General features: G+C 39.9%; 1 protein-coding gene across 1 annotated transcript in view; it reads right to left on the minus strand.

Moving 5' to 3' along the window:
• Positions 1 to 12,573, minus strand: part of CSMD3 (CUB and Sushi multiple domains 3) — a 2,093,798-nt gene that overhangs the window by 361,580 nt on the left and 1,719,645 nt on the right. The window contains exons 39-42 of the mRNA XM_069731799.1: positions 7,809 to 7,927; positions 5,442 to 5,511; positions 4,330 to 4,446; positions 2,673 to 2,882 (exon numbers count right to left, since the gene is read on the minus strand). Coding sequence (XP_069587900.1) covers positions 2,673 to 2,882; positions 4,330 to 4,446; positions 5,442 to 5,511; positions 7,809 to 7,927 — 516 coding nt within the window. The remainder of the gene's footprint in view (positions 1 to 2,672; positions 2,883 to 4,329; positions 4,447 to 5,441; positions 5,512 to 7,808; positions 7,928 to 12,573) is intronic.

Consider the following 12,573-nt stretch of genomic DNA (forward strand, 5'->3'; position numbering starts at 1 on the left):
GTCCCAGGAGCGATTTTGTAGACAGTGATTCTCCGTTTTTATACATTGCCACTATCCTTGTTAAACACCAAATAAAAGTTTAACGGTATTATTTGAGATGTAAAGACATTTTAATAGCTTTTCTGTGCCATGGTTATTGATTCATAAGGGTTATTCATGAAAGGATCTGTGTTTACAGAACCTTAAAAATCATCATTATGGGGGTTGCTTTGTTAAGATTGTTAAGACGACCTTTTATTATATTGAAGCCAACTTGGAGATCGGCTAATCGTCAGTTTCACAGCTCTCACTGCCCTGGAGAACCTGAATCTTGATATGCATTACTTTCGCAACAGTTGCAGGGTCAGCTTTTATAAAATGTCAAGGGATGAATTCAGACCTGACATATTAGTTCTACAGCTGTTGTCATAGCAATGATTATCACCATTATCTCAAACTACTGCTTCGACACAGACAACTTGTAAGAAATTAGATATCTTTAACTCACTCCAAGAACTTGGCTAACGACTAGAGGTAAGCGAGTTTGCTCGGTTTCTCTCTTATTCGGCAAGCTATAGCGCTTGCCGAAAAAGCTGCAGAGGAAATCAGGCTTCCTGGATTGCGCCAGATGATCAGCTGATAGGTGCTACAGCTGCATGTTTCAAACATTTGTCCAACAAACAGGCTGTCCATGCATGTGTCATGACTGTGACGCAGCCACGACACATGCACCTGCGGTGCCGATCAGCTGGTCGGCCAGAGCAATCCAGGAAGCCGGGTTCCCTCTGCAGCTTATTTGGCAATTGCTATAGCATGCCGAATAAGAGGGAACCTGAGCAAATTCGCTCATCTCTTCTAACGACTAATATTGCAATTCATCATAGTCTTTGTTATGAATTATTCTGACAGAAATACACATCTATCCATACTATCTTTTCAAAAATTGTCATTAATCACCAGAGTTTCCCATGAGAGACATTTGATATGTCATGACTATCAGAAGCCACAGGTTCAAAATGGCTACCTTGGCCAGACTTGGCACAATACACACCATGTGACACATTCCAGAGTGACCCCAACCTTCACCCTTTAACCCTTTTACAGGGATTTGGTCTGACAATGGGGTCCCCTGGATGGCTTTCACAGAAAAACTGCTGTCCTGAAGAGCAAACTAGAGGCAGGAAGAGTCGTCAAGCATGACCGAGGTCAAGAAGCCACGCCATGAACAGAATTGTAAAACAAAAGGATGGTCCAAAACATGGAGAGGTCAAAGAATGGGAATAATCAGAACAAACAAACAAGATTGCAGCAGTATAAACCTGGACAACAACGCTATTGACTGGCAGTGGGAGTCAAAGGTTCATGGGTTTACATAGCTTGGTGACCCTCCCAGGATTCCCAGGAATGAGTGATAAAATCTACACTAAAATTAACTCTATAGATCCCTTGTAAATAGTGATGAGCGAGTAGCATTGTTGCTCGAGTCTCCCCGATCATGGTCGGGTGATCTCCTAGTGTTTGGATGTGCTTGGAGACTTAGTTTTTATCACTTCAGCTACATGTTTTATGGCTTCTGGACAGCCTGAAAACATATGGGAATTCCCTAACAAACAGGCAATCCTCACATGTATTCAGCCTGTCTAGCAGCTGTAAATCATGCAGCTGAAGCAAGGAAAACTAATTCTACGAGCACGCCAAAATACTCAGAGACCACCTGAGCAACGAGTATACTCGCTCATCACTACCTACTTATAAAGCAGCACCAGATGTCCAAGAGAAAAAATATGACTGGCACTGTCATATGTTGCAAACAAAAAAGACAGAGGAGGCACGTATCACCACAAATGTTACGTAGCAATAACCACAACAGGGTCCAGGCCACATCACAACTATTGTATGATTATATTATACCTTATTTCTCTGTAGCAACATATAGCATAACATTCTCCAGATAGTGTATCAGAAAATAAATTTTTTTAAAGTGGGACATTTCATGCCACTTATCCTATTATATCCTAGTATAGGTCAACTAAAAATTATTTTTTGTATATTTGCATTTGGTTAAGGAGCTTTGTAGAAAAATGCAGAAAAAAAACACAAATGAAGGTGTTTTCAGGATATAAAAAATTTAAAATATTAGGAACAGTTCTCAACTTAAAAAAAAACCTTCAATGGCTCACCTGCTAATTCCCAGCACTGCTTCTCATGTTTTTCATGCTGGTCTCTAACATTTATTGCAGTAATGATGGACCAACCATGTGCATGTAACCGCTGCAGTTAATCAGTTATTTGTCTCAACAGTCTCATGTTGGCAACGTCATCATTCCAGAACAAACAATGGCAGGAACCACCAGCATGCCAGTTTTGGCAATTAGTAAGTGAGTATAACTTTTTTCTATTATTTTTACCTGCTCTTTGTTTTTTATTTCTAATCATAAAAATCTTTCCAAACTGCATTTTTTCAGACTGTTGACTATTTCCGACCATTTCTTTGCTTGCTCAGAACTAACTTTATATTTCAGTACGAGCGCAGACAGATCCTCTCCTATCTACACCCAAAATCCCCAAGCACTTTGGCTGTCAGGGTTGTAGCCAGGATATAAATAGATGTACTAACTGCACACAAAGTTACTAAATGCACATTTTAAAAACTTTTTATTGATTGCATTAGAATAGCAAAGTGCGTTGCTTACCTTGATAAATGATGTGAAATCCCTGTTTGTTCTGAGAATAATCGCTATGGAAATACAAGCTGGTCTCATGGGTTGTGCTGAACAGTGAAGCAGGGACCTGAGGACCACTTAACCTTCCAATTACAGAGCCAGTATCTGCAGGCCCGCTTCGTACCTCCAGGTAGTCGTGTATTGTTTCAGTGGAGAAATTGACAAATTGTAGATGCACACCTGATAAGATAAATCACATACATTACATTACCTAACGATACATTTAATTAAAGCAGCAGATGTAAAGTGCACTTCCAGCTGTTTATTGCGCTGCTGCTGTTTTTATGGACTGTATCCTTCTCTGATCGGTGCAAACACTTTTTTCCTGGAAGAAAAAGCTGAAGTTCTATTGTGCTAATTGTTAGAAAGTATGAAGAATTAACTATGCTCGTATATTTATATAGAGGAGCAGTAGGAAATGTAGTCTATGGGAAGTCAGAGGTCAGTACGCGGAAATAACAGCATAATATAGCGGATGAGCAGTAGGTGAGGGAGCTAGACTAAAGGCTGGAGCTCAATAATCTCACTTGGAAGGAAGTGAAAGGCTAGGTTAAAATATGGTGTCTAATCAAGAAATCAAATGATGGAGCCAATCAAGAAATCCCAGATGGACCCAATCAGGAAATCACAGGGTAGAGGTAATCAGAAACAACAGGTACTGGTAGCTGAACTACCAAGGAGCTGTCTAACGTGCTGAATAGCTAAAAGGGAAGAACTGCTGCCTGGTGCACAGAAGTCGTGGGTTTGAGTCCTGACAATCAGATTGGAGATCAGGTCACAACTTTGAACGCTTGTCATGTTCCTCAAACTGTTACCGATCATTTTTTGCTGTGTGACAGAGCATTATCCTGCTTATAGAGACTAATGCCTTTTTAGAAAAATCTGTCATGAAATGGTGTACTGTATTTGTATATCCTTAGGTAAGTGGCATGTTTAAGACATGAATGCTAAGACCCATGTGAACATTATTCCATACTGCATCTTGGTGCCTTCTTTACCTCAGGTAACCAATATACAAGTACATGCACCAAGTCATCCATGTGATATATACAGTATATGTATGTATATATGTGTGTGTGTATATAATTTATGTCACCATCTTCCATTGCTTAATAGAACTGTTATGCTCAAATGATCTTTGTATGCACTTCTGATGATGGACATTGGAATCAGGATGGGTTCTCTGACTGGTTTGCAGGTACTGTGCACCATGTACAGCAAGCTGTGTTACACCGTATACATTGAGGCCTTTCAGTCACAGTTAGCATTAACTTTTTAAAAGGTTTGGCTGCAATATCTCTGCTCTTGGCTTGTACCAGTTGGACTCGATTTCACTTTCCCACCTTAGGCACCCATGACCAATTGTCTCTCATTAGACCTCTTTAGTCGGTAGTAAACCCTTCATTCGAGGAACACCCACAAGACTTCCTTTTTTCTCTGACTCATTTTTTTTTTTTTGGCTTCTTACACATCATCTTCCAGAAATGACCGATGGGATAATCTCTGCTATTTACTTTATCTGTTATTATTTTTAAGGGTATGGCTGATAAGTGCATATTGGTCAATGGACTAAAATAGAGAAATATTCAACATCTTTGCAAAGATAGAAAATCAGAAGTTTACTTACCAAAACCAATAGGCAGTTTTACTGTCCATGTGCAATCCAAACTACTCGGGTAATTTCCTGGAAACCCAGGGCTGAGTATCACCCCACTGAAGTCAATCATCGCTCCACCACACTGAGCTGAAGAGATCAATAGTTGAATGACAGTTAATTTAATAGACTGGCAAATGTTTTCCTGTAGTACATGATGAGATTTTGGATATCTTGTTTTCTATCTTGCGTTAGCAAGAGATGTCAAATGGTCCACCCTACCATATAAGCCAAATATATTGTACACCATTCTACTGTCTTGTAAATATGCTTAAAACACAAGAGATAATCTTCATTTTTTTCTCTTGAAATTTTAATTTGAATCAGATGAATTTGAAGAAAATGTGAACATGAGAAAGAGCCAGGTACTGATCACCACTGTACAAGGTATGATAATCCACTTGAAAAACTGGAATGAGCACCATGGTTAGCACTGTAGCCCTTGAGTTCTGGGTTCAAATTTCATCAAGGACAAAAACTACAAAGTGTTTGTAAGCTCTCCTTGTAGTTGTATTGGCTGCCTTCAGATACTCTGATTTATTTGCAAACTCCCAAAAATTACTAAGAATTTACATTGTGAGCCCCAATGGAGACAGCGATGACAATGTATGTGAAGCTCTGAAGGAACTATTGGTGCTATTTAAGCGAGCAGAATAAAAAAAATGTGATGCTGTAGCCTCAGGGCATACTAGGAAAGCTATTTGACCACAAAGAAATTACTTTGCTCTCTGATGCTTCACCAGTGAAAAATGGTGGGCATAAAAGGCTTTGTTTTTTCTTTTCAAACTAAATCTCAAAGTTTTTGAATTCACGTGGCACCACAAAAGTCAGGAAATTCGACTCAAACTCATATCAATCCCCTCCTCACTAATAAATTTCTGACAGAAATGGACACAGAACTAGGCACCTATACAAGAGCAAATATATGGGCCCTTTGCAGTCTAATTGCTCATAATAATGCACAATTTCACCGGCTTTGGGGATGGAAATTGGCCTCTTGGGCCCCTTTCTGTTGAACATGTTACACCAATGATATGCCCACCCAAGACACTATTGGTACATATATTTTTTTAGAGATCACTTACCAATGCATATTGGAATCGGGTAGTTCCATCTTCTTACTGGTCCAGGCATGCATGTGATGTGAGAATGTCCCTGTAGTAAAAACAGGTAATAAATTAGAATGCGGTAACAATGGAAAAGGTAGCACTTTGATATATTAAGATGTGCTGCATTGTAAGAGCTACTTCAGATATAAACAGTCTACCTCCGTCTACAGTTTGGAAAAATGTTTCTGATTACAATTTTGCTTGTAATCCTTATAAATAAAGTTTGGCTATCTTCTTTAGAGAATATTTTATTGGTAAGAGGATTACCCTTTACTCACAACCAAAAATATTCAGAGCACAGGATATTATGATGTTGGAGCCATTAGCGATCATTTGAAATCTTCTGAGAAAACGTGCAGTAAGAATTCAATTACCATACAGCACCACCACAATACAAAAGAAACATAACATGCTGTTCAACTAAATCAATAAGTGTATGTAGCACATGAACATCTTGGATATAATTGAGCAGATCAGTTTGTGTGACTCTAGTTTATCGGCCAGGTTGGTAGTCTCTGGCCACTGAATGAGAGGCTCATCACTCTCTTACCTTCTGGCATCCGCAATACAGATTTTGATTAGCCGGAGTGACGTAATGTCATCTGTGCACCACTCTGCAATCAAGACGTTGTACCAGCCCGGCTAATCAAAAGCTGGACCGACCGGGCATCCTTGAGGGTAACAAATTTGCGAGCCAATGAACTGGAATCTTGTGAATCAATTTGCCCAACTATAGGGCTCTATGTAAAGGTGTTCCACAAGTGATATTCTATATAAAATAAAATAAGTAAAAGAAGATTGTATGGAAAAGAGATTGCCCTTCTTTAAAACATGTGGACATCGTTAGGAGCTGTATTGAATATATTTTGGGTTTTAAATTAAATCATTTTGGCATTTGGATTTTGTGAACAATTTTGCACTCTGAGCTGCACTGTCTATTGCTGGCCGAAAAATAACTTAACCATGAATTCATCTTTGAGTTCATTCTGACCAGAACGTTTATAACCCTTTTATTGGTGTGAGTGTCTGTGTGTTGAGGGGGAGAACTATTTTGTGCTTATTTTTGACCACAGAAAACATTAGAGTTAAGTTGAATTTTGTGGTCATAAATCAGCTGAGCGGAGCTCATAAAGAGACAAAGGAGTTGCGTCTCCCTTCAGAAGTTGCTGACAGATTCTCAATTAACTTATTTCGCAGCCAGCAATATGTAGGGAAACAAATGCTATAAAACACAAATGGTGCAAATTTTTTCATGAAATTAAATTGTAAAAATTATTTTTTTAGCCCAAAATACATGGATTTAAATAGAATAATAAAAGTAAGTAAATGTGTCCATATCTTTAAGAATAATTACAGAATGACTTGCTCGAGTCATAAAGTTGGGAGATGTCTTTAGAGACAATTGGGCAGGTTTATCAAAACTGCCAGTGAAACTGTCTATGCTGCCCATAGCAACCAATTATAGTGAAGTTTTCATTTTTTCACCACAGCTTAAGAATTGCTAAGGGCAACAAACACAGTTTTAGTAAAGGTACCATCACACTGAACGATATCACTAGCGATCTGTGACGTTGCAGCGTCCTGGCTAGCGATATCATTCAGTTTGACACGCAGCAGCGATCAGGATCCTGCTGTGATGTCGTTGGTCGCTGCAGAAAGTCCAGCACTTTATTTCGTCGCTGGACTCCCTGCAGACATCGCTGAATCGGCGTGTGTGACGCCGATTCAGCGATGTCTTCACTGGTAACCAGGGTAAACATCGGGCTACTAAGCACAGGGCCGCGCTTAGTAACCGGATGTTTACCCTGGTTACCATCGTAAAAGTAAAAAAAACAAACACTACATACTTACCTTCCGCTGATGTTTACCCTGGTTACCGGCATCGTTGGTCGCTGGAGAGCTGTCTGTGTGACAGCTCTCCAGCGACCAAACAGCGACGCTGCAGCGATCGACATCGTTGTCGGTATCGCTGCAACATCGCTGAGTGTGAAGGTACTTTAACAGTTTTGGTAAATCTGCCTATGAATGAAAAATAAAGAAAAATACTGGAAGCTTGAGCAGGTTTTTGAAGAAGAAACATATTGATGTTAATTAACATTTTCATTCACAGCTATACCTCAGTTTCCCTTATTTGTTTTCTACTTTTAATAGCAAAATAATGGGGTTAATATAAAATTATCTTACAAATGTAAATTAACATACTAGATCATTTTCTTTCTTTGACAAAAAAATCTAAGCAAAAGCATCTTTCTTTAATCTCAATATTAACTAATTAACACTTGTGGTTACTTTAATTAGCATAATATAAATACAATTAAGATAATGTAAAATAAATGACACTACCTGGAGAGAATATCCTTGATCACAGTGAAAGGATACCACATCCCCAACCATGTATCTGTCACCAACTTTTATCCCATTACTTGGCATTAACGGCTCTGGACAGGAGTCAAGGCCAATTGCTGAAAAAATAAGTAATAACAGTGATCATCCAGCCAATTATTCATAATGACACATGTTGCACATGCTTAATTTTCCATACTACTTGTTCAAAATTAGTCAAACAATAATTTGGAAATAAAAGCTAAAACCTCTACAGGGTCCTTAAATTAATTCTGGTTCAGGAGAAGAGATGTACAAAAGAGATGAATGGATCTCTTGAAATTAATTTCAGGCAGATTCGGCAAGAAGGTTAGATTTCCCCAGATTGCTCTGAAATGTTTTTATTCTCTGAGGTCTCTCCAAGACCACATGGCATAATAAAAGAAGGGGTGGGAAGAAAAGGAGTTAAAAAAATATTAAACTTTATATTCATCTATTTTTTTCACCTGTCCCGGCTCCAGTGCTAGGCATTGCTCCCTTTTCCCATGTACAGCTGCCTCAGTATTAGTCCATGCTTGTTGTCTTTGGTAACCCAGATGTGTTTGGTGGGTTACCAAAGACAGCAAGCATTGACTAGTACTGAGGCAGCTGTACATGAGAAAAGGGAGCAATGCCTAGCACTGGAGCCGGAACCCACCAAACACCCCTAATGTGATCATACAAAGCTTATTACCTTTTAATGGCCAATCGGGCAAATTATAGTTGTGTGAGTATTCAAGAAGCATAATTTCCAGCTTACATATGTTTTACAAGAGTTTGCCTCATCATCTACTTCATTCATCCCCAGCCAGGTATCTAATAATCTCATAAGCACACACTGGTCTGAGGATAGCGTCTTTTCAGGGCAATGAAATTTCGTAGCTTTTCAGAATTTTCAGTTCCGCAAAGCTGGTGAATATGAATTTCAAAAAATTCACTCGTCCTTAGTGGCCTCCCAATACTCAGACACAGACCATTTTTCTTCATGAAGAGATCCTTAGTCTGGGGTTGCTGATATATTGAGAAACACAGATTTCCAAATATATCCAAGAGAAACTGCATCCTAATAAGTCCTTGTGACAAATATACATGATCAATAAACAAATAAGCAATCAAACGATAATAATAAATAAGTATGTGAACAACATTTAATCATAACTATAAAAGTTCTTGACACTGGCCAGCAGGGTAAAGTGGTAAAATGCTTTGAATAGGCTCAAGTTTTACATATGATATAAACATTGTGAATTTAAAGGGAAGCTGTCACCCCCAAAATCAAAGGTGAGCTAAGCCCGCCAGCATCAGGGGCTTATCTACAGCATTCTGGAATTCTGTAGATAAGCCCCCGATGTATCCTGAAAGATGAGAAAAAGAGGATAGATTATACTCACCCAGGGGCAGTCCTGCTGCGGTCCGGTCCGATAGGCGTCGATGTCCGGTCCGGGGCTTCCTATCTTTTTACGATGATGTCCTCTTCTTGTTTTCACGCTGCGGCTCCGGTGCAGGTGTGCTTTGTCCGCCCTGTTGAGGCCAGAGCAAAGTACTGCAGTGCCCAGGTGCCGGGAAAGGTCAGAGAGGCCCAGCGCCTGCGCACTGCCGTACTTTGCCCTCAACAGGGCAGACAAAGTAGGCGCGCGCCGGAGCAGCAGCGTGAAGACAAGAAGAGGATGTCATCGTAAGAAGATGGGAGGCCTCGGAGCGGACCGCGACCCCCAATGTACCGGGACCACCCCTGGGTGAGTATAATCTAACGTATTTTTCTCATCTTTCAGGATACATCAGGGGCTTATCTACAGCATTCCAGAATGATGTAGATAAGCCCCTGATGCTGGTGGGCTTAGCTCACCTTCGATTTTGGGGTGATAGGTTCCCTTTAAGTTCTTGGTCCCAATTTACAAACATTAAAAGGGCTTCAATTTGTCTTGTTTTTTTGCCATGCATGCAAGATGGCACCATATAAAAAAATGTATATCTTCAAAAATAAAAAATTAAGTTGCAAGATAAATAGATCATCTTCCTGGAAACAGTTAAATTAAATAGCAATTCCACTTACCAAAGAAAAGCTTTCTATTTGAAAGTAATGGAATTTTGTATGGGACACTGACATTGACAAATGCCTTTCTCTGTTTGTAGGTAATACTAATTGAATTCATACAAATTACTAGAGTCCGGCTATCAGCATTTATATCCCTGTTATCAGCTGAGGTACTAAGACCAGCTGCATAATTCTGGAGCACCGTTAGGGTCTATTGTTACTGCCTGACATCGCTGTCAGCACACATTCCAACAATGAGAAATGCAGGATTTGCTATTGGTTTATTAATGCAAAAAAAAAAAAATCCACCTGTGACAATATTTCATTTCCTTTGAAGTTGAACATTTTATGCACATAGAGATTGCATAATTCCAACCAATATATAGATGTAACATGCATTTGATATTTGTTAATGCATTAACTCTGAATTTCTAGATTAAAGAAGAATTCAGGTCTATGGATTAATAGGATTAAATCACATAATGGCTTTACTTATCTGACATTCTAAATCCACTAGGGATTAAAGAAAGGGTAAAACTAAATAAATATAGGAGACTATGCTGGGAATGTATGCACATACATTCAGATAAACCTATTTGAAAAGCTTTATTATAAAAATCAGTAGCTTTCCAGTAGTTTTTTATTTTGCATTTTGCTGACGGAAAGACACTTATCACCAGCAAGAGGCAGGTAAAGCTATGTCAAATAGGATACACTGAGACTCTGTAGTATCTATTATTGGAGAGCAATTTAGAATAATCAAGAGCAATGTGATGATACTCCACCTTGCTAGGGCTGGCGGAACACACCAAATAATATGAAGGAGGCTATAAGGTGCGTTCGCAGCCCGGGGTCCACCGTGCAGAGATATTACCTGCTGCTTGGTAATGGCAGAGAGTATATAGTTTTATAATGAAATCACACATGGGTTAGTGTCACCCAGTATGTAAGGACACAGACCCTATCACAGAGCCGCAATACCGCTGAGTGAACGCTAGTGTTTGGTCACAGGACTCTTGCTTGAGCAAGAAGTTGAGACTGATGTCTCTGCTGAGCAGGCTACTCTGCGGCTGAGGAAGAATGGGGGACCACAGAAGACACGGTTCGAGGTTCTCCCTGTACAGAGGTGAGAACTGTACCCCTAACATTACCCCCCCCCTCCTAGGGCCCCTTCCTCCTTGGGCCCTGCTATGGTCAAAAGCTGCAATTAGCTGAGGAGCCCGAATGTGCTCGATATCCAAGGAGGTGGGCCCTAGGAGGGGGGTGATGTTAGGGGTACAGTTCCCACCACTATTCAGGTCCTGTCCTCTGGGCCATGACCCTTCAAGCCCACCAGATACTACTTTTTGCCATGTATCACCTTGCACCCAACAATGGCGCTCACCTCATTATCATCCGTGGACGAGCTCGATGTCCAACCAGATGACTTGGAAAACCAGGACATGTGAATGGGTTTTAAGAGGGACACATGAAAGTTGTCTGTGATACCTAGGCATGGAGGAAGGGCCAAACGATAGACCACAGGATTGACCTGTTTTAAGACCTTGAAAGGACCTATGTAGTGAGGCACAAACTTAGTGGACTGAACTTGCAGTCTGATGTTACGGGCGGAGAGCCACACTAATACTTTATCTAAAAAACTAATTAAAGCTGCCAAAAAGGAAACAGAGAAGCACATTGCTAAGGAGAGTAAAACTAATCCAAAACTGTTCTTCAACTATATCAATAGTAAAAGAATAAAAACTGAAAATGTAGGCCCCTTAAAAAATAGTGAGGAAAGAATGGTTGTAGATGACGAGGAAAAAGCTAACATATTAAACACCTTCTTCTCCACGGTATTCACGGTGGAAAATGAAATGCTAGGTGAAATCCCAAGAAACAATGAAAACCCTATATTAAGGGTCACCAATCTAACCCAAGAAGAGGTGCGAAACCGGCTAAATAGGATTAAAATAGATAAATCTCCGGGTCCGGATGGCATACACCCACGAGTACTAAGAGAACTAAGTAATGTAATAGATAAACCATTATTTCTTATTTTTAGGGACTCTATAGCGACAGGGTCTGTTCCGCAGGACTGGCGCATAGCAAATGTGGTGCCAATATTCAAAAAGGGCTCTAAAAGTGAACCTGGAAATTATAGGCCAGTAAGTCTAACCTCTATTGTTGGTAAAATATTTGAAGGGTTTCTGAGGGATGTTATTCTGGATTATCTCAATGAGAATAACTGTGTAACTCCATATCAGCATGGGTTTATGAGAAATCGCTCCTGTCAAACCAATCTAATCAGTTTTTATGAAGAGGTAAGCTATAGACTGGACCACGGTGAGTCATTGGACGTGGTATATCTCGATTTTTCCAAAGCGTTTGATACCGTGCTGCACAAGAGGTTGGTACACAAAATGAGAATGCTTGGTCTGGGGGAAAATGTGTGTAAATGGGTTAGTAACTGGCTTAGTGATGGAAAGCAGAGGGTGGTTATAAATGGTATAGTCTCTAACTGGGTCGCTGTGACCAGTGGGGTACCGCAGGGGTCAGTATTGGGACCTGTTCTCTTCAACATATTCATTAATGATCTGGTACAAGGTTTACACAGTAAAATATCGATATTTGCAGATGATACAAAACTATGTAAAGCAGTTAATACAAGAGAAGATAGTATTCTGCTACAGATGGATCTGGATAAGTTGGAAACTTGGGCTGAAAGGTGGC

Source organism: Ranitomeya imitator, chromosome 6, assembly GCF_032444005.1.
Source record: "Ranitomeya imitator isolate aRanImi1 chromosome 6, aRanImi1.pri, whole genome shotgun sequence".
Lineage (NCBI taxonomy): Eukaryota > Metazoa > Chordata > Amphibia > Anura > Dendrobatidae > Ranitomeya > Ranitomeya imitator.